Below are 26,181 nucleotides of genomic sequence, written 5' to 3' on the forward strand. Positions count from 1 at the left end.
TCCAGCACCAGCGATCACACAAAGACCCTGCAGCTCTAAAGTTTACCTTCTATCAAGTGATCAGCGCTGGACATCATGCTTCAGCAGAGCTTAAGGCTCTTCAAAAGAAATGTCTAGTACCTGGATGGTATGCTACCCATATAGAAAGATGGCTAACTTACTTTCCACCTTATCAGGTAAATATTTACTCCCTCTCTACTACCTTGTGAAATGTTGATCTTCATGGTAGGCTGTTTCAAAATTTTGGCAACTGTCTGAGCCTTTCTGGGTACTGCAAAATATCCAGGGGCTTCTTCCCTAAAAGTTAGAAGAATAGTTCAACCCATGCATTCATTGGAATGATGTACTTCAGTATTCCCCCCCCCCCTTATTTTAAGGTTCTTTCACTTTCTGTCCTATCTTAAGTCCCACTATGACCTTAGTAGTGACAGGCAGGGCCTGCTAAATGAGGTTTCATGTGATAAGTCAGTCAATCTCTTTGTTGCTGTTGTTTTGCGGTTTCCTGCTAAGATGCTGCCTGATTCGCAGGGTAAGTGGCTCACACGGTCAAACAACTTAAAAATAACCCAGCTGCTTTACCTCCTAGAGTCCCTTGCTCATTCATAGTGGTCCAAGAGGATAACAAGCAATTAAAGAATGGCACACACCCAAAAAACTGTTTCCTGTTCTGCTTCTGAATTTAACTGTCACCAGACTGAATGATATTAAGAAAAAGAAGATATACATATGTTTTATATCTTGCTTTTGTTTTCAAAGCTACATTTGATAGTATGTTTCAGGGCAAATCATAGTTCTAATTTATCTGGGTCAAGATCTTTATTTCTCTACCATCACTAGTATTCCAAGCAGCTTCCAATTTAATATCATTTCAGATTTAATTAGTGGGCCATTTACCTCACTCCTAGATCATTAAAAGTGGTGATAAATATGAATGGATTTATTACTGATCCCCGGGGCACCTCAGTTCCTCCTAAAGACTGAGCTTTGCGTATGTGAAAAAATGTTTGAAGTCTGACATATAATGAATTTTAAATACAGTATTCACAGTTGACTTTTCTACCCCCCCCCCCAGTTACTAATTATTGATGGACAGCAGCTGAGAAATGATCCAGCTATCGTGATGGACGAAGTGCAGAAGTTTCTGGGAGTTACTCCTCATTATAATTACTCAGAAGCCCTAACGTGAGTTAATTCATTGATTTATTTAACACAGTTTGCATAGTATGATAAAAGTAAGAACTGCAATAAGAAGCCAGTTCGGACAATAGTATCTCAGATTAACAAGCCAAGATATGAGTAAGCATTTTTCCTATGCACACAGTCTCTTCACATAAGTTGTAAATAAAGTAGGAAGTCCATAAGTAACCATAGCTTCCCATTTTGTTTGAACTGGGGAGCAACTGGTTGGCACCTTTTGAGTAAGTTTGACTCAGCTTCAAACCATGATTGAAGACAGCCTTGTAAATACACGAGCTGACATGCTATTGTTTTTTGCTAGCCTACCAAGGGGCTAGTGGACTGATTTCATGCTAGCCATAGAGGGAAAGCCTCCTCTTCCATGTGCAGTATATGAAAGCCAACTTCTCTGTCAACAGTTGGCAGAAAGCATTTTTATTAGCTTGCTAATAAAAATGCTTTCTGCCAACTGTGTTGACAGAGAGGGACAAAGCTGAGGAATTGTGACTTTCCTTCCACCTCAGACTGGCAGAGAGGAGATGGAGAAATCCAGCCCTTCTCTCACTAACTCACCGGCATGGAATTCTGTGCACTTGCCACCTACTAATACCTGGTGACTTGCTAAATACCAAGTTGTTTTAGAATTCTGACTTGTTCCAAACTTCCTAGTTCAGAAGAAACAAGAAATTGTGGTTGATTTGAGCCTTTTTAATTTGCTTTAATTTGTTTTACTTACAACCCATGCAAAGGGTCAGCATATACAGGCAGAAAGCTGGCTCACAAAACAAATTGTCTTATTAAGTCAAGACATGATCATCTGAAACAGCTCACTGTTTCTAATTTTAGAAATATGTGGGTTTTTAAAAGCCTCCCCCCCCCCCATTTAATTCCCATGGGTAAATATGTACTCATACATGACCTTATGACATCACGATTTCCTTTCGGGAGTGGAGGTGGGAACAACCCAGCTAATTCACAATAATCCTGTTCACTGTACACAACCACTGGGAAGAAAACTATTTCTGTAAATCTTACTTTAAACATGCATATGGTGAACCACTTTAGAACTGTCAAGACACTAGACAGAAAAAACAAGGACTGTTCTCTATAAATTGGTTCTGCTTTTGAATGGATAAGTGGAACGCCTTTCCACCTCTTTGCTCAGCAGCAGAAGATTCACTATCCATAAGCAGCAAGGACAGAAGCTGCTTTTCTTTTTATTTGATTAGAAAGGCACAACAATGCCAGTGTCAGGGATACAGGACCCACTGTGTATATAATAAATAGTCATGTACACAAACCATTTTGATTCAAACATTTATTCACTTGCCCTTAAAATGAGATTGATAACCTTAGTCTGCTCTTTTGTATGAAATCCCATTGTCTGTTTTCATAAGAAGCTCTCAAAAAAGAATAGTGTTCATTCCCAGACAGTTCTCTATTTAACGCCTCTTAGTCAATTGTGCTGTTCTTTTTTTGTTGAGTATGTGGCAAAAAACCCCAACTTTATCTTCCATGAGATAAAGTCAAGTGCATTGTAAAGACATAATGGATCAAATTCACCCCTAGAGTAATTCTATTGAGCTTTCAGCCTCTTTTACACCATACTGCTTGACCTGGATGCTGTGAATTATTCCCATCTGCATCTAATTCCAGCGCACGCTTTCCTTTCCTGTCTACTCTTGTTTGCGAACAATGATTTGTTAAAAGATTTCTATTTAGGGTTACTTGTTCACTTAAATGATCTGATACAGCTCTCATAAAAGTACACTCTGAATTTATTTAACCTTGGATGTCTTCTTTTCTTTTTCCATTCAGTTTATATAAGCTGGTGAATATTCATCTTTGCTTAAACCACCAGCACCCAATATTTTGGACAAGTGTGTCACATATGAAGTCCAGCATATGACATAGTGCCCCTCTATTGTGCACTACTGTGCCACAATAATCCACCCCGTGCCTTGGGGCAGTGAAAACAGTCGACTTTTAAAAGAACTAAACAAATTCATGGCAGATGCTATTAATTAACTACTAGTCATAATGGCCTTATGTTACTTCGGGTATCATATGCAGTATGTCTCTGAAAATCAGTTATGGGGTACCCAAACATGAGCGCTATTGCACTCATGTCCTGCCTGATGGCTTCCCATAAGCATTTGGCTGGCCACTGTGAGAACAGAACATTGCATTAGATAAGCTTTTGATCTAATCTAGCAAGACTCTTCTTATATTAATGCAAACATTGTCCCTCCCAGAAAACGGGCATGGATGGCACAGGGGGAGTCATCACATGTGCTCCTCACATTGAACCTGGAATTTCTCATATTACTCTCATGGTCTGTGAAGGAAGAACATTGTAATGACTCCCACACTAGAGGTGTTAATGAGGCTCAGTATTCTAAAGAAGGATAGGTAGAAAGAATGAAACAGAACAAATGATATTCATGTTTCTGAGAACTGGTGCACATTAACCTCAGCTATGGCTATGGAATCAATGCAGTTGGTTACCCAAGCTGCAAATACAATAGTTCTGTTTGAATATTCCTGTAATGCATCTTTTGACAGGTAAACTGTCCTTTTTCACACACAAAAGGAAATCCCATAATGCATTTGCAGAGGATCACACAGCACCATATTTGAAAGACTGCACATTATGAAATTTGATCAAAGTCCAATAAACCAATGGATATGTTACCATTATTGTTCCTTCTTCCATGTAAAAGATAATGAGTGCAAAGTGGTGTCACCTTTCTTTGAGGGAGCAGCAAGAAACTGTTTCAGAAGCATGTAGTAGCAGTGGATGAGTCCATGAATGATGCTTCATGTAGGGGTCAACAAATGAACTAGCTCTCAGTTTATGGAAATAAGGCAACAATGCAATATGGCTTGTATTTCACTTTTCTTTTCCACATGCAGAATGATGTTATTCATTGTATCTAAAAGCATTATATGTTTCAGGTTTGATTCACACAAGGGTTTCTGGTGTCAACTCTTAGAAGAAGGAAAAACAAAATGTCTTGGAAAGAGCAAAGGCAGAAAGTACCCTCCAATGGATTCTGAGGTAAACTCTTTATCAGTTGTGCTGTGGATAAGATCCAGCCAAACATAACATACTTCAGTGATTTCAGTAAAAGAAACCTTAAGTTCATACTTAACTCTTCCCTTAAGATGAATGGGACTTAACAACAACTTAGGCTGAATTGTAATATACCCAGTATGCCATTTACTTCATTTGCAATTCATCCATATGGATTGTTGTAAAAATTTGCATATTTTTATTTAGAACTAAGCTTCTCAGCAAAAGCACACAAAAGTTATTGTCATATGCAATGTCTTGATTATTCAGATTTTTGTGTTACTTGAAAAGGAGAATTTTAATTCAATTTATCCTAAATTTAGTTAATTTATTCCTAAATTTCTTAGGAATCTCCTTTATCTCAGGTGCACAAGTCCTGTTTCTCAAATGAAGATATGAACACTTATATGCATGAGGTAGGGACGCAGGTGGCGCTGTGGGTTAAAGCCTCAGCGCCTAGGGCTTGCCGATCGAAAGGTCGGCGGTTCGAATCCCTGCGGCGGGGTGCGCTTCCGCTGCTCGGTCCCAGCACCTGCCAACCTAGCAGTTCGAAAGCACCTCCGGGTGCAAGTAGATAAATAGGGACCGCTTACCAGCGGGAAGGTAAACGGTGTTTCCGTGTGCGGCTCTGGCTCGCCAGAGCAGCGATGTCACGCTGGCCACGTGACCCGGAAGTGTCTCTGGACAGCGCTGGCCCCTGGCCTCTTAAGTGAGATGGGCGCACAACCCCAGAGTCTGTCAAGACTGGCCCGTACGGGCAGGGGTACCTTTACCTTTACCTTTATGCATGAGGTGGAGCTGTGATTGGACTTTAGGATTCAAGCACCAGGGAGGGGCAGAGGATAAGGACCTCAGGATCACAAACACAGAGGAAAATTTGCTCATTAAATGCTTGGCTTAACATCATAGATACAACATTAGGGGTAACTACTCCACATAAATCATCCTAAATGATTCTGTAAAACTACCTCATATTTCAGATCTCAGTCTTGCAGGTTGTTGGAAAAAATGAAGAATGTTTATTTAGTTACAGTATTTATACTTTCCCCTTTAGCCAAAGACTCTGAAAGCAGCTTACAAAAATTGGTTCTAAGACGGTCCGTGTCCTCAGGCTCACAATCTAAAAAGACATGGCACATCAGGGGGGAAAGGAATGAGTGAGAGGGAAGAGGGGAAAACAAGCTCCGTCACAAGTTCTTAAAATTACAGTTCTTAAAGTTACAACCAATGTCAGTGGCAATTCTGATTTCTCCTTGATAGGGCAGCCCATCCCCTAAAGCACTCTTCACCCCAGATCAGATCTCTATCAGTATTGTATGCTGCAGCCCTTAAGAAATTGATGCACTGAAAGATCTTTTATGTGGTATATTTACAAATAATTGGATAAATGTTCACATTTATTCATAAATGATTAAAGTGTGATCAGAGAGGAGTGGGAGACTTTTAGTTTTTATTCACAAACATGGTTTTACAATAAAGCTCATTACCGTGTAGAGAATATCTTACACAATATCACATGGATATTTTATTGACTAAGTAGAATGGCTCTACAAATTCAGGAAAGTCATTGAAACTGTTCCAATACTCTAAAACTAGATTAGGGTCTAGGCAATCAAGCTAGATCCATTACTACTATTTAACCTAGTGATGTGGACAAAAGATTTCTGATTGCTTAGGACAGGAAGCCAATATAGTACACACACACCCCCGAGGTTGGTGAATTACAGTTCCCATCATCCTTTACCTTTGGCCATAACAATTGGGGTTGTTACTGTAGTCAATGACATCTGGACAGCATTACTCAGCTACTCCTGGTTTAGGACTACTAAAATGATCCATGATAAGTGAAGTATACTACCACACATTAAAATTCTTTTTCTTCTATCAGGTGCATACTCAAGATCATTAAATGTGAGTTAGTCTTGAACCACCCTACAGTCACAATCAGGAAAAGTAGGGGAAGGGTGATGCGGGATTAAGATGGTACTCATAGTACAAATATGTTATCCTCTAAAATAGGAGTCAAACATGTGCCCCTCCAAATATTGTTGGGGCAGCATCCAATGAAGGAGTTCAATTTGTACTTCTGGCAGTACAACAGAACTTCCTCTCCCTCTCTTCTCCCCCAAGCTCCATAAATCTGTTCTGGGGGTTCCCCCAACCTTTGGACTCCAACTCCCACAGCCACAGCCAACGTGGCAATGGGCAGGGGCATCTGAAGGACCACAGGCTACCTACCACCTGTCAAGCTCCAGGACCAGCAGTTTGTCCCATCTTAAGAGGTTGTTTTGGAAAGAGGAGGACTCGCTAGCATTAGAGCACTATTGTAGTCTCACGGAGAAGGCATGGGAGCGTTGAATCTCTTTGGTAGCAAATCCCGTAGCCCTTGGGATTCCCTCTCAGAGACTCTAATACTGCCATAAGCTTTTGGAAAAGGTTCTGCAAGTGCAGCTCCAACTGCTGGAAATGGAAGCTGTGTGTGCAGAAAACATTTTTCTGTGTAGTTTCATTAGATGGATTAAATTGTCTGTGCAATTAAGTAATTCAATTGCTGATACTTAGTTCCAAATGTGATTTACAAAAAAAATATGGGTTGAGTTCAGATCAAGATAAAGTAAATTGGAAGACAAAATACTATAGACACTGTAGTATTTCCCCAAATAAAATGTTGGTTTTTGTATCCCTCAGTGCAGGGTTTTTCTGTCAAGCTACTACAGAGATCACAATGTGGAACTCTCAAAGCTTCTACACAAATTGGGACAACCCCTTCCATCATGGCTGAGACAGGAACTACAAAAAGTGAGATAGCATTGGGGAAAATGCTTCTAGAGAGAGCTCTTCTTCAAGTATAATCAGACCTAAAGTCTCTAGTAGCTACAAGAAAGCTGTTGGGAAATCTATCTCTTCAAGAGAACAAAAATGTGAGGCTTGTGCCATATGCTGGCAAGTGGACTGTGAAAGTGAGTGCACTTGTGTCTCTGGAAGTGCATGGCATTTCATTACAATTTCTGGTTTCATGGAGGTTACATAGGGAAGGTCATATGGGCCAGCTCCCACTTATTTCATTGGGGCTGGCACAAGAGAACTTCTAGTGGGTTGTGCCTATAACTTGCTGTGCAAAGGTGGAAATAAAAAGCAACTGGCCTAGGTTTAAAAACAACAATATACAACTGTCCAAAATCAAAATAAATATTTACAATTTTATATATTATATTCATATCAGTTTACGAATATTGTGTCTCATGTCAGTTTTGTAACCCACTGTCTGCCTGCTGAGGTTTCTTATTGTTTGATTACAATGCTGTGTCTTTTTTAAAATGAGAAAATACGTAGCACAAAATGCCAGATGTATTCCCCCTTTGCAATCTGATTCAAAGCACTAAACTAGGTTTTTTTTTAAGTCAGTTTATGTCGTTTAGAAATACAACATAGGTGGGGAATGCATCATAGTATTCAAAGAAATGATACTATGTATTTGAGTTGGCTGGCTGAATCCTTTCACCTCAATTCACTGAACTGGGAGTTGTGGAACCTGTCCCTTCCTGAACAGATGACTGATGGAAGAAGTGCTGCAGATGCTCTGCTTGTAGATCAGCATCAGAAGTGCATGTCCAACCAGGGCTTCTAGATATTTAAGATTTTCCCGAAGTACAGAAGATTCTCCCAAATCAGTCTTACACATTCTATTCACCTTTTACTGCATCAGGGTCTTTGGCCACTGCAGGGAAAAATACTTAGGCATAATTTACAAGGCTTTGGTTGTTTTGCTTGAATGCCACAAACAAAAACCCTTACATTGTTGAAGCAAAGAATTCCAAAATAATTAAATCCAAACTTGTAAAATAATTTTTCAGGTTCACAGGAGTAAAAAAATCATGTCAGAGAAATAATTGTATTTTTTTTAAAAAAAAAACATATCCTTTTTTAGTCAGCCTTTTGCCATTAGCTAAGCTGATTTCCCATCCCAACTTCCCCTCCTCCTGCCTAAAATTGGAAAAGATTCCACTGATTCACTAGTCCTACATCAGACAGAGAAAGTGGCAAGTAGCATACTCATATCTGATTTGCTTTTTTTACATCATTACGTGTTCTACATGCTTTGGATTTCTTAGGTACTATATTATGCATTTCTTTAGTATTTTCAAAATGAACAGATTCACAAGCTATGGAAAGACATTTGGAGGGAATATCTGCAGTTAAGTTAATACAACAAATTAATCAAAATTATTTTTTAAGCAATGAACATTATGCTGCTGGCCTAAAAAAATTATGAACACAGTTAACTTTAAAAACCGATGATGAAATTTCTGAAAGCATGTAGCTCTGATAATTAATATTTTACAACACTATAATGACTAAATGTGTAGCAAAGCTAGAAAATATTATGAACCAAGTTTACTCTATTGATATTTGGCTCAGGGTGCTTTGAAACTAAATGGCTAGATCTCTAACCAAATATATCAAAATATTAAATATAAGACAGTAATTATGCACCATTATTTTCATTACCGTTTACTGGATGTAGCATCACCCAGCCAAGGCTAAGCACTGTTCAGTCCCAATTATTTTAATGGAAAGCTGCTCACATGCTGAAATGTGCTTGGAGCCCCCAATTTAGGAAGCACTACATTGATAAGGAAATCTTTTAAGCCATTAGTCCTACTCCTTACCTTTTTGTTAAGTAAAGCAATAAACTGAGCGCAAATGGCCCCTTTATTCAATACAGAAATAACAAGAGCTCAAAATTTATCTCTGTCATTACCACTTTATGAACAAATATACAATTGTACTTGAACAACCACATGTATGCAGTATCCTTTCCATTTGTGAACGATTCTCTGCAGAAGAGTGCTTTCTTTCTTCCTTATCCTGTCATAGGTTCCTCCAATCTACTGGTTTTCAAACTTTTGCTTGATAAATAGAAGCTTGGCATTACTCAAAGAAAGATCTTTAGTGGCAGGCAAGTGTCCTTGAAAGATAGTTTGCTAACCACAACCAATCTTCTGAAGCAAAGTACTGGTTTTAGGCTGCAATCCTATACACACTTACCTGTAAGTCTCAATGGAGCTACTTTTGAGTACACATGTATAGGACTGCACTGTGAAGAATCCAAAAATTCAGGTAGGCATTTTATACCTCCCACTAGTTTAAATGACTGCACAAACAAATGCCAGAATAAATTCCAGCATAAATCTTTACATATTTACTTTAACATAGTTCTTGTGAAAACTCATGGAAGTGACTTTGAAAGTTGGCTATCTGAAACAGTTGTGTCAGTAAAAACAACAACAGTGTGATTATTTACAGGACATCATTATTAAAGGTACACACACAAAAAGGGAAACAAACAATGAAGTAAACCAAGCAATCCATGCAGTTACACATGGTTCTGCTGCAGTATTTGCCCAGTATTACACATGAAAAAATGAGGAGTGGAACTAATCTTCAAAATATATTGTACAGATTATCCTTATTATTGCTGGAAAATGTGAAGCTTCCTCAGGAAGAATAAAATAGGTATTTCAGTGTTTATAGATGTAATATTCTTCTCATTCACATTGAATGAAAATTGCTAGAAATGTTTTTCTCAAATTTTTTAAAAGAAAATAAAACTAGACATTATTCTGATAGTGGCATGATTTCTGCTGTGCAACAATAAACTCTGATAAAAAACAGCCTCTCCACATTGTAGTGACTTTATTCTAATGCAGTTTCTTTTACTGTTTGACATCAAGTTACAACGTACTATAGAAACAGCTGCCTCAGAGAGATTTTTTTTGAAGTTGCCTGCTGTTTCTATGTTAATAACATTATTCCGAGGGGCTCTTTGTTTTACTGCCTTGTCATTTTACTATCTTTCATGGCAGAATTTTTCAAGTGTGCTACAGTTACACATCCATAGTATTACAGTAAAGGAAAGCAATACAGAAGTCAATAAAAGTTACTTAGAACAGTGATATACCATACTGAAGAAAGCCCAGCATTTTAACACTATTAAAAGTGAGAGGGAGAACAGCCTGGTGTTTTCCAAACAATTTAGTTTTTGACAGCACAGCACAGGAAAGCACCATAGCTCAGTAGCAGAATGCATGTAGAAGGCTCCATTTCCACTTAAAAGAAATACAGTGGTACCTTGGTTCTCGAACTTAATCCATTCCAGGAGTCTGTTCGACTCCCGAAACTGTTAAAAAACCAAGGTGTGGCTTCCGATTGGCTGCAGAAGCTTCCTGCACTCTAGCAGAAGCTGCGTCGGATGTTCAGCTTCCCAAAAATGTTGGCAAACCGGAACACTTACTTCCAGGCTTGCGCATTCGGCAGCCAATTTGTTCGACAACTAAGCCATTTGAGAACCAAGATACCACTGTAACCTGTGTGACGCTGCTGAAAACACCTCCCCAGTAAAATCAAACATGACAACGCTGCAAGTTATAGCTTGCCCCCACTCCATTTCATTGGCTGTTGGTTTAGCTTATATTCCAAAAACATCTACTTTTGGTCTGAGGTCACAATACTGGGAAAGATCCCAGCCACTATCGATCAGGGTAGGCCGGGTAATACAGATGAATGGTTAGACAGGCAAACTGCTCAAAACTAGTTTCCAGCCCTATAAAGCTATGTGTACCTATGAAGAACTGCCACCTCTGGATGGTTAAATGAGCAAAGCCTCATGGATGTATCCAGTCCAGCAATTATTATTACTGATATTTACATGCAGAAAGAAGCAGTCCATATCACAGAGGAAGATCTACTACTATTTGATCTCCACGGCCTGGGTCTTTCATGCAAAATCATGTAGCCTGTGTACATTTTGTCCATCTTAATGGCCTCTGCTCTTAACTTCCTTCTTTATATTATTATTTATAATAATATTTTGGCAACAAAAAAGCCCTGCTCAAATTGTATTGTCATAAGTAAAGACATTCATGGGTCATGAGATTCCCATGGACTGCAAGAAGATCAAACCGATCCATTCTTAAGGAAATCAGCCCCAAGTGCTCACTGGAAGGACAGATCCTGAAGCTGAGGCTCCAATACTTTGGCCACCTCATGAGAAGAGAAGACTCCCTGGAAAAGACCCTGATGTTCGGAAAGATTGAGGGGCAATAGAGGACGAGATGGTTGGACAGTGTTCTCGAAGCTACCAACATGAGTTTGACCAACCTGCGGGAGGCAGTGGAAGACAGGAGTGCCTGGCGTGCTCTGGTCCATGGGGTCACGAAGAGTCGGACACGACTAAATGACTAAACAACAACAAAGACATTCATGCAATTCCCATACAAATTCCTGATTTCCAAGGATCTTTGTTGAAGTATTGGTGTTTGGGATTCTCACCCACAATCTGTGTGGCAGTTCAGGTTTTTATATTATTACAGTGCAATGGAACAAAATCCTTAAGGCAAATAATGGGAACTCTCCAGTGGCACCCCCACCCTAAATTTTCCACTCTGAGGAAGGGCTGTTCCTTAGTATGAGGCATTATTCTGCCATGGCAAATACAGTGGTACCTCGGGTTACAGATGCTTCAGGTTACAGACTCCGCTAACCCAGAAATAGTTCCTTTTGGTTAAGAACTTTGCTTTAGGATGAGAACAGAAATCGTGCTCTGGCGGCGTGGCGGCAGCTGGAGGCCCCATTAGCTAAAGTGGTACCTCTGGTTAAGAACAGTTTCAGGTTAAGAACGAACCTCCAGAACGAGGTTCTTAGCCCGAGGTACCACTGTACTGCTTAAGCAGTAGTAAGTTGTTAAAACTGTAACAACTTACTATTATTTAACTTTAAATAGCATTTGCCAATGTCACTCCTACTCTTTTGGGCCAACATTCCAATCTCGGGACCTCCCGGGGGGGGGGGGGAATAGGAGAGAGGTACTGGGGTGGCAAAGCTTCAGTTCTTTTATTTAGTGTATGCTTCGGGTTTTTCTGCCAGCATCACTTACAGAAGTTCTCTTTCTATTTGTTTGTTATGTTTCCTTGGTGGTGAGAGAGGTTGGGGTGGCCTAGGGTGTGGTTGATCGTCTTTGGCTGGCTGCAGTGGGATTTGTTTGTGCGTGGGTGAGAGGGGTTGTCAGGTTAAGTTAGCCATATTGAATTGTATGTTGTCAGTGGGTTATGAGCTTGTTCTAGTGTGAGTGGGCATTGTTATCTTGGAAGGTGTTCAGTAGGGCCAGTTCTGGGGTGACTTGTAGTACCTATTTGGCTTATTTCTGGTATGACGGCACACACTCCTTTTCTGACTGGGTCCTCGATTACTTGGTTTGGTGGGATCTGCTGGTTCAGACACAGCATATGTCTGAGAAGGCCCCACGTGGGATCATGAGGAGGAGGTGCGAGGAAAAAACTGTTGTCACATTGATTTGGCAACTTGGAAGTTGTAGTGGGATCCAGAAACGGCAACCTGGAGCCCCACTGACCACTTAACTTCTCTCTTCTCCATCAGCTTGGGAGCTTTTTCTGAGACGCTTGCAGGGTATGAGAGTATCCTTTGTCATTTGGACATCTTTATCAAGATGCTAACAGATCTGCCTGCCTTTGATCAGTTGTGCTTCAAGGGAAGCTCACCAGTCCTCCGATTCTTTAATATTTTCCAGCCCGGATAGATGTTAAGCAAAGTATCTTGCAATAGTCATCTCCTTGCAGGAGCAAGGAAGCATAGGAGAAACAGATGCACCACAAGAGCATCTTGGATGGGATGGCTTTCAAAGAGGGCTAGACAATTGCATGGAGGAGAGGCCTATCAAAGGCAACTAGCCGTGATGGTTATGCTCAGCCTCCCCTGTTGGAGGGAGCAATGCTTCTGAAAAGCACTTGCTGGAAGTCACAGATTCCCCAAACATGTTTCACAAGGACCCCTTCCTTCCCTCTGCCCCAGTACCTGAGGGTCGTCACGTCTCTCCATGGATTTGGCCAGAACAAAGTATATGTTGGGGAAAGGCTCCCTCCCTGCACAGAAAATGGAGGAATCAGCAGGTGCCTGGCGTCCAGCCATGCTAGCACCAGTCTGGCACATGAGGGTGGGGGACACGGGAAGGAAGCATTCCTATAGTATAGGGCACTCAATTGGCATTTCCACCTACCTGAACTCTAAGCCTTTCCCCCTTTTGTTCTGGTCTGTCTCTCTCCCAAGGAAGATGCAAGCTCTTGCTGGAAGCCACTGGTGGGGGGAGTGTTCCTATGATCAGAAGGTCGGTAGTTTGAATCCCCGCGACGGGGTGAGCTCCTGTTGCTCGGTCCCTGCTTCTGCCAACCTAGCAGTTCGAAAGTATGTCAAAGTGCAAGTAGATAAATAGGTACCGCTCCGGCAGGAAGGTAAACAGTGTTTCGTGCACTGCTCTGGTTTGCCAGAAGCGGCTTAGTCATGACCTGGAAGCTGTACGCCGGCTCCCTCGGCCTATAAAGCGAGATGAGTGCCACAAGCCCAGAGTTGTCCGCGACTGGACCTAATGGTCAGGGGTCCCTTTACCTAATCATAGCATGGCAGGGTTGGAAGGTATCCCAAGGGTCATCTAGTCCAGTGTTTCCCAACCGGTGTTCCGCGGCACACTAGTGTGCCGCGAGACGTTGCCTGGTGTGCCGTGGGAGGGAGGCGGGCGAGTCGGGCGGCGAGAGGCCTTAGGCGCCCTGCAGAAAGGCGTCCTCTTTGTGGGTGGGTTCTCCCCTCTCCCTTAGCGCATCGTATTTAGTTGGGGATTCTGGAGAGGGGGGCGGGGGCGCGCTGGCCCCGAGTGGAACAGACGCGCCGTCGTCCCCACCTCCCTCTCCTCAGTAGCTCCGAGCCGACTGACTGAGGGTGGGACGCGGCCAGCGGCGTCCTCTCTCTCTCTCTCTCCGCCTCCCAGCACCGCTTTCCCCGAGGCGGGCGCGCGCCTAAGGCTGAATGGGAGCAGCCTGGAGGCTTGGCGGCCTCTCAGCGGCTCATGACGGGCGTCCCCGAGGCGGGAGGTGCTGAGCAGGGGCTCTGCGAGAGGGCGCAAGGGATGCGTGGTGGTGCCTGCACGCGCGTGACTTAAGAGGGCGACCTGCTGCCTCTCCTCTCTCTCCCCTCCCTCCCCTCATGGGCACGGAGTCCCCGGCACAGCTTGGCGCTACTACAGCTACAGCTGCTGCTGCTCCTGCTTGGATGAAGGCGGCTGCTTCTTCCTAACGCCCAGCCTCTGAGGGACCGCAGTCTCCCGCCCTCTTTTTTTTTTTTTTTTGGCGGGATGCTGAGGTAAAGGATCCCCTTGCGCGCGGGCGGGCATCTCTTTGGGCAGGGCGCCTGTGGAGGCTTAAGGTGGGGAGTGTGGAGGGGTTGCCGCTTGCGAGGGGAGGGTTCATATTGTATTGGGCTGTGGTGTGGGCGACACGGCTCTCCAATGGCCAGCCCGCGGAGCAACATTGAGTTGGAGCATTTCGAGGAGAGGGACAAAAGGTGCACTGAATAAAGTATTTTATAATTTTTCATATTTCTGTTTACTTACTATTTCATAATAAAGTAATTATAAAATACTTTCTTTGTGTTTATTTGATTCCTATTAAAGAGAGTTACTTTATATATAGTCAATATAGGCACAGAGTTAATTTTTTAAACGTTTTCTAATGGTGGTGTGCCTCGAGATTTTTTTCATGAAACAAGTGTGCCTTTGCCCAAAAAAGGTTGGGAAACACTGATCTAGTCCAACCCCCAGTAATGCAAGAATCCTGCCCACAGCCAGCCTGGCTGGGCTCCAAACTCCGGCCCATTGCAATTCTGCATGGTGTGGAGAAAGGCGAGAGAGAAATGTGTTGCTTACACTCTGATAACACTGATATGAGATCCACACCATGCAGCCCTTTCAATAAGTAAAGTCTAAAGGGCTATCGCATGGAGGATGGAGCAAGCCTGTTTTCTCCTGCTCCAGAGGCCCTTAGGGCCTGAAGCAGTGACTCGCCTTACTTGGAGGTTTTTAAGCAGCGCTTGGATGGCCATCAGCCATGGATCATCTAGTTGAGATCTTCATTGCAGGGGGTTGGACTAGATGACCCTCGGTATCCCTTCCAACTCTACAATTCTATGATGCTATGTTTTCAAGAGCATTCAATGCGCCTTTAAAGCACATGACTTCCCCTGAAATTATCTGTGCCATTGTGGCTTCCCTCTCACAGACCTACAATCCCCAGAACCTCTAACAAACTTAAATTCCCAGGATCATTTGGGGGAAGACATCTGCTTTTTATAGAACAGGGATGGAGAACCTGCAGTTTGCTCACCTCCATTTCCTAGAAACCAGGAATGGGAAGCTCAAGTGCTTCTAACAGTATGGTTATATACAATATTGAATGTAATAGGGTTATTAAGGTAATTGTATCAGAATTATTATGGGAATGTTGTGGGGGGGGGGGAGAGATTTTGAAATTCTGGTGGTGAGTGATGATTGGATGATGGTTTGAAAGGGAGTTTGAATGTGAGGCAGTTGAGAGCAGTAGGTTCTGGAGCGGGTGGTTGGGCAACTAACTATTCACTTTAGGATCAGTAGTCTAGTCGTCATTGTTGTAATAAAACAGCATATAAGATAAAGAGAATTAGAGGCCATAAGTCTCTCTTAGTGAGGGTGCAGTACCTAGGATCTGGACCAAACATTGATATTTTGTGCTCTTTTCTAGTTTCATAGGTTTACGTTCTGGTTCTAATGATGTAATAGGGGTGGGGGCTCTTTAAATATTGGGGGCTGCTACACACTCCTTTTCTTCTTTAAAAAAACCAAAATAATTTTCCCCCGTTTTCAAAAGCACATGCATTATCTCTTTCTTCAGGTTCTTCAGTTACATTTGTTTTGAGACATTGGTGTTATATGCAGTATAGGGTTGGGAAGAAAAGAGAGAGCAGCATACTGTCAGCGGAAGTCGCTGGAGAGCCTTGGCACATCCACATTTTAGCAGTAACAAAAATGAAAGGAAGAAGTGATCAGTGCAGAAGTGGGACTCACAGGGAAGCAGCAATGGCTCTGTGTCAGGCAGCACAATGTCCTGTTAAGCATCCTCTCACACTGCAGAAAAAAAGTTGCACTTAACCCTCAGTTACAGCTGACTGGCAGCTTATTACATATGAAGTGAACAACTTGAGATATACATGACAATATACTCCTTGTTCTAAATTTGTGTCACAATAGTCAGTCTGTGTCTAAATCTTCAACACCATTAATACCAGAGGCTATGGAGTATCTCTTGGAACATCAAGTGGGCTAAGAAATCTTAATGGATTCACTTCAATTTATTTTAAAAGCAAAAAATAAAAACTTGAATAAACTGTTTGGCTTTAAGTAGAGACAAACAACAATACCTAAAACCATCTACAGTGGTACCTCGGGTTAAGTACTTAATTAGTTCCGGAGGTCAGTTCTTAACCTGAAACTGTTCTTAACCTGAAGTACCACTTTAGCTAATGGGGCCTCCTGCTGCCGCGCTGCTTGAGCACGATTTCTGTTCTTATCCTGAAGCAAATTTCTTAACCTGAAGCACTATTTCTGGGTTAGTGGAGTCTGTAACCTGAAGCGTACGTAACCTGAAGCGTATGTAACCCGAGATACCACTGTACATTATATGTGTAACTGCAGAGATTATAGCTTGTCTGCAGCAGCACTTAATGTGACTACAAGTACAGAACAAAGCTTTAAAATTCTGGTTACAGTGCAATGCTTCCAGTATCAATTGGAATGAAAGCAGAAACTGAAACCATCCCTACTGCTCATCAACTTTTCAGAAAGCCTCTACAAACAATAATGATCAGTCCTGTTATTAAAGCACTTGGGTCACAAGCCAACATTCTAGAAAGCATATATGCACATCAAGTCTCTCTTTGCCTTTGGGGAATACACACACTGCTCAAAATTCTAATGGGAAGACATATAAATTTGGATTGATTTGTATACTAATGACAGCATCAGTCTCAACAACTGATTTGCAAAGATGGAACATTTTTGTAGTAATAAAAGGCATCACTATTTTCAATAATTCTGCTCAGCTTGATGAATCATAGAATCATAACTATAGAGTTGGAAGAATTGAAGCATCATCTAGCCCAACTCCCAGCTAATGACTATAGTACCTCCCTCTGAAGAGCACAGTCAGGTGCTAAACCTTCCAAATCTGAAGCTGCAGAGGTAGACAGAGATCCTCAAATACGAGGAAAGTTGGAAGATGTTTGGCAGTTGCACAGCCAAAAGGCACCTGGAGAGTCTTAACCTCATAGGACTCAACTGGCAATCCTTTCCTGCTGCTCCTCAGTACAGTAAAGGCGGGCAAGCAGAATGTGCCTGTTGGACTTCCCTACCTGAAGGCCCACTTCAAACAGGGACTCTCTACTCACTTGCACCCAAACTGCTATTTTCCTTCCCTCCAGCAAGGGAGGATGTTGGATGTTCCTGCATAAAGGTGCTCTGGGCACTTTCAAGCAGGGATGCCCAACTAGCAACTCTCTCCTTCAAGCAGTGATGCCCATTCTGGAATGCCCTTGCTGGAGGCTGGGGCAGCAGGTTTGGTGCACTAGCAAAAAAATTGTAATTATTGATTACTGCATATGGAATATATGCATAATTACAGGCAGTTAATACATAAAAGTAACTGCATTATTTAAATATGTAAACCTTTCCCCTCAAAATTAGGTCAAAGCTATGAAGCAAAAGCACCACCCAGTGGCCTAATTTATTTCCTACTACGTATCAGTGTTTTTAAGTTTTCCGAGTTCGGCAGATTGAATGAAAAGCACAGGAGCATCCATCAATCATTGTTTATTTGTTTAAATGTATACAGTATCCCGAAAGGATCGCTGCTGTTTTTTAATGTTTCTCTTGACTAGGATATTACATCACACACAAAGATCATGGTTTCCCCGCCCCACCCCAGAAACGGGTTCACGGGGCTCGATGTGCTTTGCTTAATTCGCTGCACAGTAAAACGAATACTGGGACGCAGGTGGCGCTGTGGGTTAAAGCCTCAGCGCCTAGGGCTTGCCGATCGAAAGGTCGGCGGTTCGAATCCCTGCGGCGGGGTGCGCTCCCGCTGCTCGGTCCCAGCGCCTGCCAACCTAGCAGTTCGAAAGCACCTCCGGGTGCAAGTAGATAAATAGGGACCGCTTACCAGCGGGAAGGTAAACGGTGTTTCCGTGTGCGGCTCTGGCTCTGGCTCTGGCCAGAGCAGCGATGTCACGCTGGCCATGTGACCCGGAAGTGTCTCCGGACAGCGCTGGCCCCTGGCCTCTTAAGTGAGATGGGCGCACAACCCCAGAGTCTGTCAAGACTGGCCCGTACGGGCAGGGGTACCTTTACCTTTACCTTTTTAAAACGAATACTGTACGTTGTCTGTCTCCGATTCGTTACTGGGAACTACTTTGGAAACCAGTAAAAACTCTTCTGTGAAGGCATCAATTCACAGGTAACTTCACGATTTGTTCCAAATCAATTCAGAACTACTAACAGGCGGCTGCCCACCAACTGCGATACACGTATAACCCACTCACACGTTGCTTTCGCGATAACGACTGCTGTGTAGGTTAACAGCAGCTCCCCCATAAACTAGCCTACCTTCTGTGTAAGTGGAGGCGCCTGGCCTCAGCCCCACTAAGTTTATTCATGTAGTTTCAGAGAGCTCAATGCAAGTACTAGTCTGCCAATTTAAACCGTGTCGCAGGCGGCGGCCTCGCTTGCTTGAAAGGTACACACTTCCGCGAAGCGCACTTGAGAGACTGAAACCTCGCCCAACCCAAAGCGGGAGGCGGCGCGCACGCGCGCCTCGCACCAACGACTCAACTGGCCCGGCCCTCGAGCCCCCTCCTCGTGCCTGAGAAGTGGGCGTGGCCTCCTCCCATTATAAAATCTCTCGCGAGGCGTGCGCCTCTTCCTTTTCGAATGCGCTCTGGAGACGGCGGTTGGGCTTTAGTTGGAGGCCTGGGCCTAGGCGAGGGTGGGGAAAGGGAAGAGAAGCGGAGGGGATGCTTCTTTTCCCGCGCAAGGCTAGTAGTTGTTTCTCCTGAGTACGCGCCTGTAACCAGCGAGCGTGCTTTTAGCAAGAGAAGCGTCCCTTCGTCTCGGAGCATAAGTTGCCTCAGGAGAGCGAAGGGCATCTAGCGCGCATGCGCCGTAACTGTCGGGGGGGCGTAAAAGGAGGCTGTTGTTTCGGGAGGGGGAGGGGAGTCCCAGCGACGCCGAACAGGAAGACTTCGCCAGGCGCGCCTACAGGTAGCACAACTTACTTTGCTTCGGAAGGGAATCCTGCGGGTCGCCTTTTTGCGCGTCATTTTCAAATGCTAAGTAACTGGCGCCTCGTGCGCCCGCTGGGGCTGCCGGGTACAGAGTGGGGGCGGGGACCAACTCCATGCTTCCATGGGACCTGCCAGCGTGGCAGCATCCCTTCCTACTCATGGTAGAGCAAGCGGTCACCTTGCCCCTTGGCATAGCTCGCGCCATTTAATTGGGGCGAGACTCTGACTAGGGCAAGTAACAGCGTTCCTTCGGGAGGGGCAGGCCTTCTCGGCCCGCGCTGAGGGATCGTCGCCTGGAATGGGGAGGGGGAGGGTCGCCTTCATAAAAAGACTTATCCCATCAGCCCCTTGTCAGTGTTCAAATGTGGCCTGCTTTGAAGCTACCCACAGTTGTGATATTAAGTTTTTTTGGTAATTATTGCAAACTGCTGAAAGCTTCAAGGATAATATTGGGTAATATTTAGTAAGGCCTTGCTTGGGGGTGACCTTGTGGCCTAAACACCGGTCGTATTGAGCCTCCTTGAATCTGTTTTTGGCAGTTAAGCTCCTGTTAGGGAGCCTCCTTTCTCTTTTAACTGAACTGGCTTTGGGTTTTTAATTGGAATTAGGCTCTTACAAGCGTCAAGGTCATTCTTCCAATGTTACTCCAAAAGCCCTCTTCAAAACCAGCACATTCTGTGAAAGTGCGCTTGAAATTAGAGCTGATAACTAAGAAGGCATGCATGACATCTTTAATTAGTATCCTTGGCATTTGACCAGATGCTTAGTCTTTTGCAGTGCTATTTGCAGAAAAATATTTAAATACAACTTGATTGCACTAAATTACTTTTATACATAAACTAACTTAATAATTTCCTTCCTCTTTAAAAATGAGTTGTGATAACAAAATCTTGATGGGCTATAAAACTTAGCATCCTTTTTTTCTTTTTGCAGGATATATGTGCTTGCTACTCTTGAGTTTGAAGATGGGCAGTGGAAGTGGCACATGCTTCTGCTAAAAGTGTGTTAACAGGGTAGTCATGAAATTTTTGTTCTCAACAGTGTTACAGCAATGAAAACAAATAACTTTAGTGCCTGAAACAAAGCTAATATAAGCTGTAAATATTACAAGTGAGTGCAGTTTAAATAATTGAAATTAATGTATAAGATTTGTTTGCTTTGTAAAGGCACTTTAACTTCTGTGGAGTAAATTGAGGAAAGTGCCTCCTCAGTTTGTATTTTTATGTGTATATATTGCCTTATGTTGTGGTTTTGATACAATAAAATTAAAATTGTTTGCAGTTATTTACTGTTTTCCCAATTCAGTTGCTTGGTTTTAACCTGGCTGATCACAAAAACTTAAGTAGGTGTTGCAAATGCATCAGTGTGTGTGGTGCTTTACAAAATAGGAATCTCAAAGGCACTTTTCATTGAAGTCATTTGAAAAAAATATTCCTGTGCCATAGTGTAACAGCCTACAAACAAAATAAAAAAATTCCTTCCAGTAGCACCTTTAAGGTGCTACTGGAAGGAATTTTTTTATTTTGTTTTGACTATGGCAGACCAACACGGCTACCTATCTGTAGCCTACAAACAGTTGAATGTTTTCTCCTTTTATCTGTCTCTACTTACTTCCTTGGGACAGGGGCCTCACCTCATTTACTCTGTAATCTGCCATGCAGAATTTGTCATTTGACCTTTTCCCCCAAATAATTTTACCATTTAAAATTTAACAGATGAGAAAAGGGGGAATGGATCTTCCCTCTGCCTTAGCCAGCATGGACGGGGTGAATGTTGGAGTAATATTTGGAGGGCACCATGTTGGCTGCCCTGTAGAAACAGAGTTCGGAGTGTTAATTTGAATGAAAGGAGAGATAACATCACACTAGTGTTTTGAAAGTGTTCTAGGCACAACAAAGTAAGGATGGAGTATTTTTGATGGAGCAGGTGACCTCCAGGCAGCTAAAAGTGAAAGACAAATCTGGCTTGTGAGCTGAAATGGATTGCCTGTAATTTCTATAGGTTACATACATTTCAATTTGTCCACAAGGGGGTGGTGGTGGTGTTGAAATGGGGAAATGTTAGCACAAGATACAGTGGTACCTCCGGTTACATACGCTTCAGGTTACAGACTCTGCTAACCCAGAAATATTACCTCGGGTTAAGAACTTTGCTTCAGGATGAGAACAGAAATCGTGCAGCAGGAGGCCCCATTAGCTAAAGTGGTTCTTCAGGTTAAGAACAGACCTCCAGAACGATTTAAGTTCTTAACCCGAGGTACCACTGTACTATGGGCTACATAAATTAAAAGTGGGCTTTGATATCTGTGATTTGCCCTGATAGCAGCTCTTGCATTTCCTTAAGTTAATTGCATCCTTGTACATACTTGGGTCCCTTTAAAGGGATAGAATCACAGTACATAACACATACCTTGTGTTTTAATTAAAATTACCGTATTTTTCCCTCTATAACACGCAGATTTTTTCTCCTAAAAAGTAAGGGGAAATGTCTGTGCGTGTTATAGAGCGAATGTGTGGTCCCTGGAGCCGTTTGTCCCAAGTGCATGGCAAAAATCATATTGCGCCTTCACGGAGGAGAGGAGGCTGCTGCTTTCCTGCATTCTGCCTCAGGGTCTTACTGCCCACCCTGTTCTGTTTCGGTTGCTGTTTGCTCAGATGGAACAAAGAGCAGTGAAATCCCCTCCCCTCCAGGCAAGTAGAGAGGAAAGCAGAGCGTCCCTGCTCCGGTGGTGGTGCTGCTGCTGCTGCTGCTGTTGCTGTGTCTGGGGACTCGGCAGGCAGCGGAAAACATGCAGATGAGAGAGAGAGAGAGGGCTGGCTTGAGTGGGTGGGTGGACTTTTGCCTTCCTTCCCCCCCTCCTTTAAACCCCTCTCCTGCATTCTTAGCCAGCTGCTTCTCCGCACACCCCTCTCGTGCTCCTTGTCCCTTCTATATTTTTCCTTCCCTCCCCACTTAAAACGTGGTTACAAAGCACGGATCCACATGGATCCTCAGGATCTTTGCATTAGGCAAAGGTAAAGGTACCCCTGCCCGTACGGGCCAGTCTTGACAGACTCTGGGGTTGTGCGCCCATCTCACTTAAGAGGCCAGGGGCCAGCGCTGTCCGGAGACACTTCCGGGTCACGTGGCCAGCGTGACATCGCTGCTCTGGCCAGAGCCAGAGCCGCACAGGGAAACGCCGTTTACCTTCCCGCTGGTAAGCGGTCCCTATTTATCTACTTGCACCCGGAGGTGCTTTCGAACTGCTAGGTTGGCAGGCGCTGGGACCGAGCAGCGGGAGCGCACCCCGCCGCAGGGATTCGAACCGCCGACCTTTCGATCGGCAAGCCCTAGGCGCTGAGGCTTTAACCCACAGCGCCACCTGCGTCTTTGCATTGGGTCACCCCAAATTCACCATCAGATCACATAGCAATGATCTGATGCAAAAACAGGGCTGCAATGGTGCAAAAACGTGGTTACAAAGCATGGATCCACATGGATCCTCAGGATCTTTGCACTGGGATCTTTGCATTCACCATCAGATCACATAGCATGTCCATGGCTACAGCCTGCCCCCCAAAAATCACGTACCCACTGTTGCCTGGGGCTGCAATGGTGCAAAAACGTGGTTACAAAGCATGGATCCACATGGATCCTCAGGATCTTTGCATTGGGTCAGCCCAAATCACCATCAGAGCACATAGCATGTACATGGCTACAGCCTGCCTCCCAAAAATCACGCACCCACTGTTGCCTGGGGCTGCAATGGTGCAAAAATGTGGTTACAAAGCATGGATCTACATGGATTCTCAGGATTTTTGCATTGGGTCACCCCAAATTCACCATCAGATCACATGTCTGTGGCCACAGCATGAAGCACAAAAATGATACATCCACTGTTTCATTCAGAATGTTTTTTCCCTTGTTTTCCTCCTCTAAAAAGGATGTGCGTGTTATGGTCAGGTGCGTGTTATAGAGCGAAAAATACGGTACTTTGAAAGCTTTAGTCTTCTACAAATACTGTTGTGACTTGGGAAAGCACTAAAAGATGAAGCAAGCACGTGCATCTTTGCATGTGTCCAAGTGAAAACCTTACAAATTACAGAATAGCCTATGAAAAGTTTAGTTTTTTGTTTGATAGGTGACTTCCCTTATTTGGGTGGGGAAGATTAGAAGAGCTGTATCAAAAGCATTAAAGAAACGAAAGGACAAAAGGTTAATGAGATTTCAAATGGACATACAGAGAAATGATGGCCACAGTTAGCTGCTTGTTCCTAGGACAAACACAAGAAGCATGTTTGAGATTCTTGCCTATTTGACACTTAAAACAAATGTAGGTGCATGTTGAGATCTATATCTTAAAAGTGAAATCTTCACTTTTTTAAGCTTATAACAGACTTCAATAAATGGCAGGTTTTATTGTGCAAGTTATGTTTTATGGCTTTGATCAAAATATAAAATTGTGACAAAGACTTCAATAAGATTGAAAACCATACTTTCTAGATAAGTTTTTGAGTGTACTGTACTGCTAAATGCTTAGACATACTGAAATTGCTTGATAAGTAAAGTCAGCCGAGTTTAAAACAAAATGTTGAACTTAGGAAGTTTTCAAATCACATTTCTAGTAAAAATGATTTAACTAATATAACATAGTTTTGAAAAGGGAAAAATAGCCTAGCACCTTGAATGTCCAACATACTTTTAGAAGACCTCTCCCAGCCCCTGTGCTTAGGCGGCTATTGTTTATGAAAAAAAATCAATTTAGCAGTTTACATTTCATTAAAGAACTGCTTTGTTTCATAAGGGTGAAGGCTGCCTAACATAAAATCAAGTACCAAGTGGAAAGTTACAGAAAGCTCTATAAATGGAGAAGTATCCATATAGAGCACAAAAGTTATGTTTAAGTTAGGCATAGCTCTTTGCCACATTTGTATACTTTGCCATACAGGACCAAATGTTTTTCTTGGGGATTTTTACATTTATTGCATTGACATTCTTCCCATATAAACCAGTCATCTGGGTTCTTTTCAAATCCATGTGTTTTTCAAATGATCTTGAGGTATTAGGTAAAAAATGCAACAAAACATACCCATACATGTAGAAACATCACTGAGTACATAAATGCACACCTATCATAACTAGGAAGCACCCAAAGGCCGACACATTGCAATTAGGAATTTTGTGAACGAAAGACACCAATCTTCACAGGTACGGTATATAACCAGTTGATTGAGAACTACCAATCACCCTCTTGACATAGTTATTGCTATATCTTTAAAAACATTTTTAAAAATTCAATTGGAACAGAAACTTAAATGGTTATAGAGTCTTACAGTTCATAAATAATGCAGTTTCCTATTTTATAATTAAACTTGAAACTCGGGTTGAAGTAAAATTGATTCTTTGTATCTTTAAAGTCCATTCTGGGTGTTACATAGTGGTTTGAGTCATGAAATCTTTTCTATAGCCTCATGCAAAGGAATCATGGAAGGATTTATTGTCTGAAAAGAAAGCCTTAGTACTAGTACTAGGTCATGTAAATCTAATGGAAAGCTAGTAGTAAGCACAATCTAGTGTGTCTGAAGCCTTGCAGAAAAACAAAAAGAAAAGCTCTTACAAATGAGTACAAAAATTTGGGCCTGTCTGCTATATATATTACAAGCCAATGTGATGAGTGTAAATCAGTGAATTTTTATTTTAGTCTGTCTAAAAAGTGTATTCTCATAAAATCTTGTATATGGATATTGCGCATTGATCTTTTACCACTTTACACATTTAAATAGGACAGGTCATGTTCATATGTATATCGAGAACTATTTGTGCAATTATTTAAATGTGCTATTCGTTGGGGATTTCATTGATGAGGGGGACACAATAAATATTACTTCCCCCTGTGTTTCAATGTAAGTCAACATTACTTGTAAGATGAACTACCATATTATCCAACAAAATAAGCATACACAGAAAAATGTGTACAGCTTTGTACTGACTGTGCTGTTAGTGGTCAGTGGTGCGAGCATGGTCATAGTTTGGTCACACTTCTTATCCAAGGTACAAAAGAGGAAACTTTGGTATAGACACCTGGAGAGTCTTTGACTCCACAGCCATAACCCCAGGAGGTCACCCCATATACAACCCAACTTTCTCCAGAGCGTTCACACATGAGTGGCCCACCACTATCTCCCTGGCAGCTGTCCACACGCTTCTGCTCTTGGAGGCTACCAGCACAGAGCATCCTTCCTGTGAACCTTGTCCGATAGCGTTCTTCACAGATTCTTTTAGGAAGCAGAGGGATGGCAGCTTGTTGCAATGTTCTTGAGTAAGCTCTTCCTGTGGTAGAAAAATACAGACTTTGACATAGTGAATGTGAAATGTGTGTTAGAAAAAATGGAGTCTTCTGCATTCCTTCCAGACATGTTCTTCCTATGCCAGTCAACTGCCACGTAGCATTGTTTTCACACTAATTAGGAGGGTCTTTGTGATTGACAAGGGTTTTTGTTTTTTTTTTTTTTTTTGGAGGGAGATACCGCAAAACTATATTAGGTTATTGCTGGCCATCTTTCTATAGAAAAAATTGGACAAAAACTATAATAAAAGAGTATGTGGATGCAATGGAACCCATACCTTTAATTTATCTCTCCCAAGCCACCTCACTAGCAATAGAAGGCAACTTTTTGCAGTATTTTAAAATGCTGTGCGGGAATACTTGACTGAGACTTGTGCAAGCAACTCCATTAAAC

General features: G+C 42.6%; 2 protein-coding genes and 3 long non-coding RNA genes across 8 annotated transcripts in view; 3 read left to right on the forward strand and 2 right to left on the reverse strand.

The window, feature by feature from the left end:
- The window catches only part of LOC307223869 (bifunctional heparan sulfate N-deacetylase/N-sulfotransferase 3), a 69,260-nt gene extending 61,777 nt beyond the window's left edge, over positions 1-7,483 (forward strand). Inside the window, exons 11-14 of one of the 2 annotated variants that reach the window (XM_079990204.1) lie at positions 6-176; positions 1,073-1,182; positions 4,135-4,237; positions 6,946-7,483. In XM_079990204.1, the coding sequence (XP_079846330.1) occupies positions 6-176; positions 1,073-1,182; positions 4,135-4,237; positions 6,946-7,104 (543 nt within the window). In that variant the 3' untranslated portion in view covers positions 7,105-7,483. Of the gene's footprint in view, positions 1-5; positions 177-1,072; positions 1,183-4,134; positions 4,238-6,940 lie in introns of both variants that reach the window. The other variant, XM_079990205.1, reaches the window with a different exon arrangement.
- The window catches only part of LOC307223928, a 29,511-nt gene extending 10,502 nt beyond the window's left edge, over positions 1-19,009 (reverse strand). Inside the window, exons 1-4 of one of the 3 annotated variants that reach the window (XR_013842310.1) lie at positions 18,786-19,009; positions 16,099-16,253; positions 13,124-13,191; positions 203-297 (exon numbers count right to left, since the gene is read on the reverse strand). This is a non-coding gene — a long non-coding RNA (uncharacterized lncRNA). Of the gene's footprint in view, positions 1-202; positions 298-11,947; positions 13,192-13,325; positions 13,468-16,098; positions 16,254-18,785 lie in introns of those variants that run through there. The other 2 variants (XR_013842309.1, XR_013842311.1) reach the window with 2 other exon arrangements.
- Positions 19,010-19,119: 110 nt separating this feature from the next.
- On the forward strand, positions 19,120-20,746 carry LOC307223939. The gene is made up of 2 exons (XR_013842333.1): positions 19,120-19,439; positions 20,396-20,746. It is a non-coding gene; the product is annotated as an uncharacterized lncRNA (long non-coding RNA).
- Positions 20,747-21,031: 285 nt separating this feature from the next.
- LOC307223953 lies at positions 21,032-24,747 on the forward strand. Its single transcript, XR_013842348.1, has 2 exons — positions 21,032-21,856; positions 23,443-24,747. It is a non-coding gene; the product is annotated as an uncharacterized lncRNA (long non-coding RNA).
- PRSS12 (serine protease 12) overlaps positions 23,840-26,181 on the reverse strand; it is a 59,796-nt gene continuing 57,454 nt past the window's right edge. Inside the window, exon 13 of the mRNA XM_079990212.1 lies at positions 23,840-25,771. Within this exon, the coding sequence (XP_079846338.1) occupies positions 25,464-25,771 (308 nt within the window). The 3' untranslated portion in view covers positions 23,840-25,463. The remainder of the gene's footprint in view (positions 25,772-26,181) is intronic.

This window comes from Podarcis cretensis (genome assembly GCF_951804945.1).
Source record: "Podarcis cretensis genome assembly, chromosome: 9".
NCBI classification, from domain to species: Eukaryota; Metazoa; Chordata; class Lepidosauria; order Squamata; family Lacertidae; genus Podarcis; species Podarcis cretensis.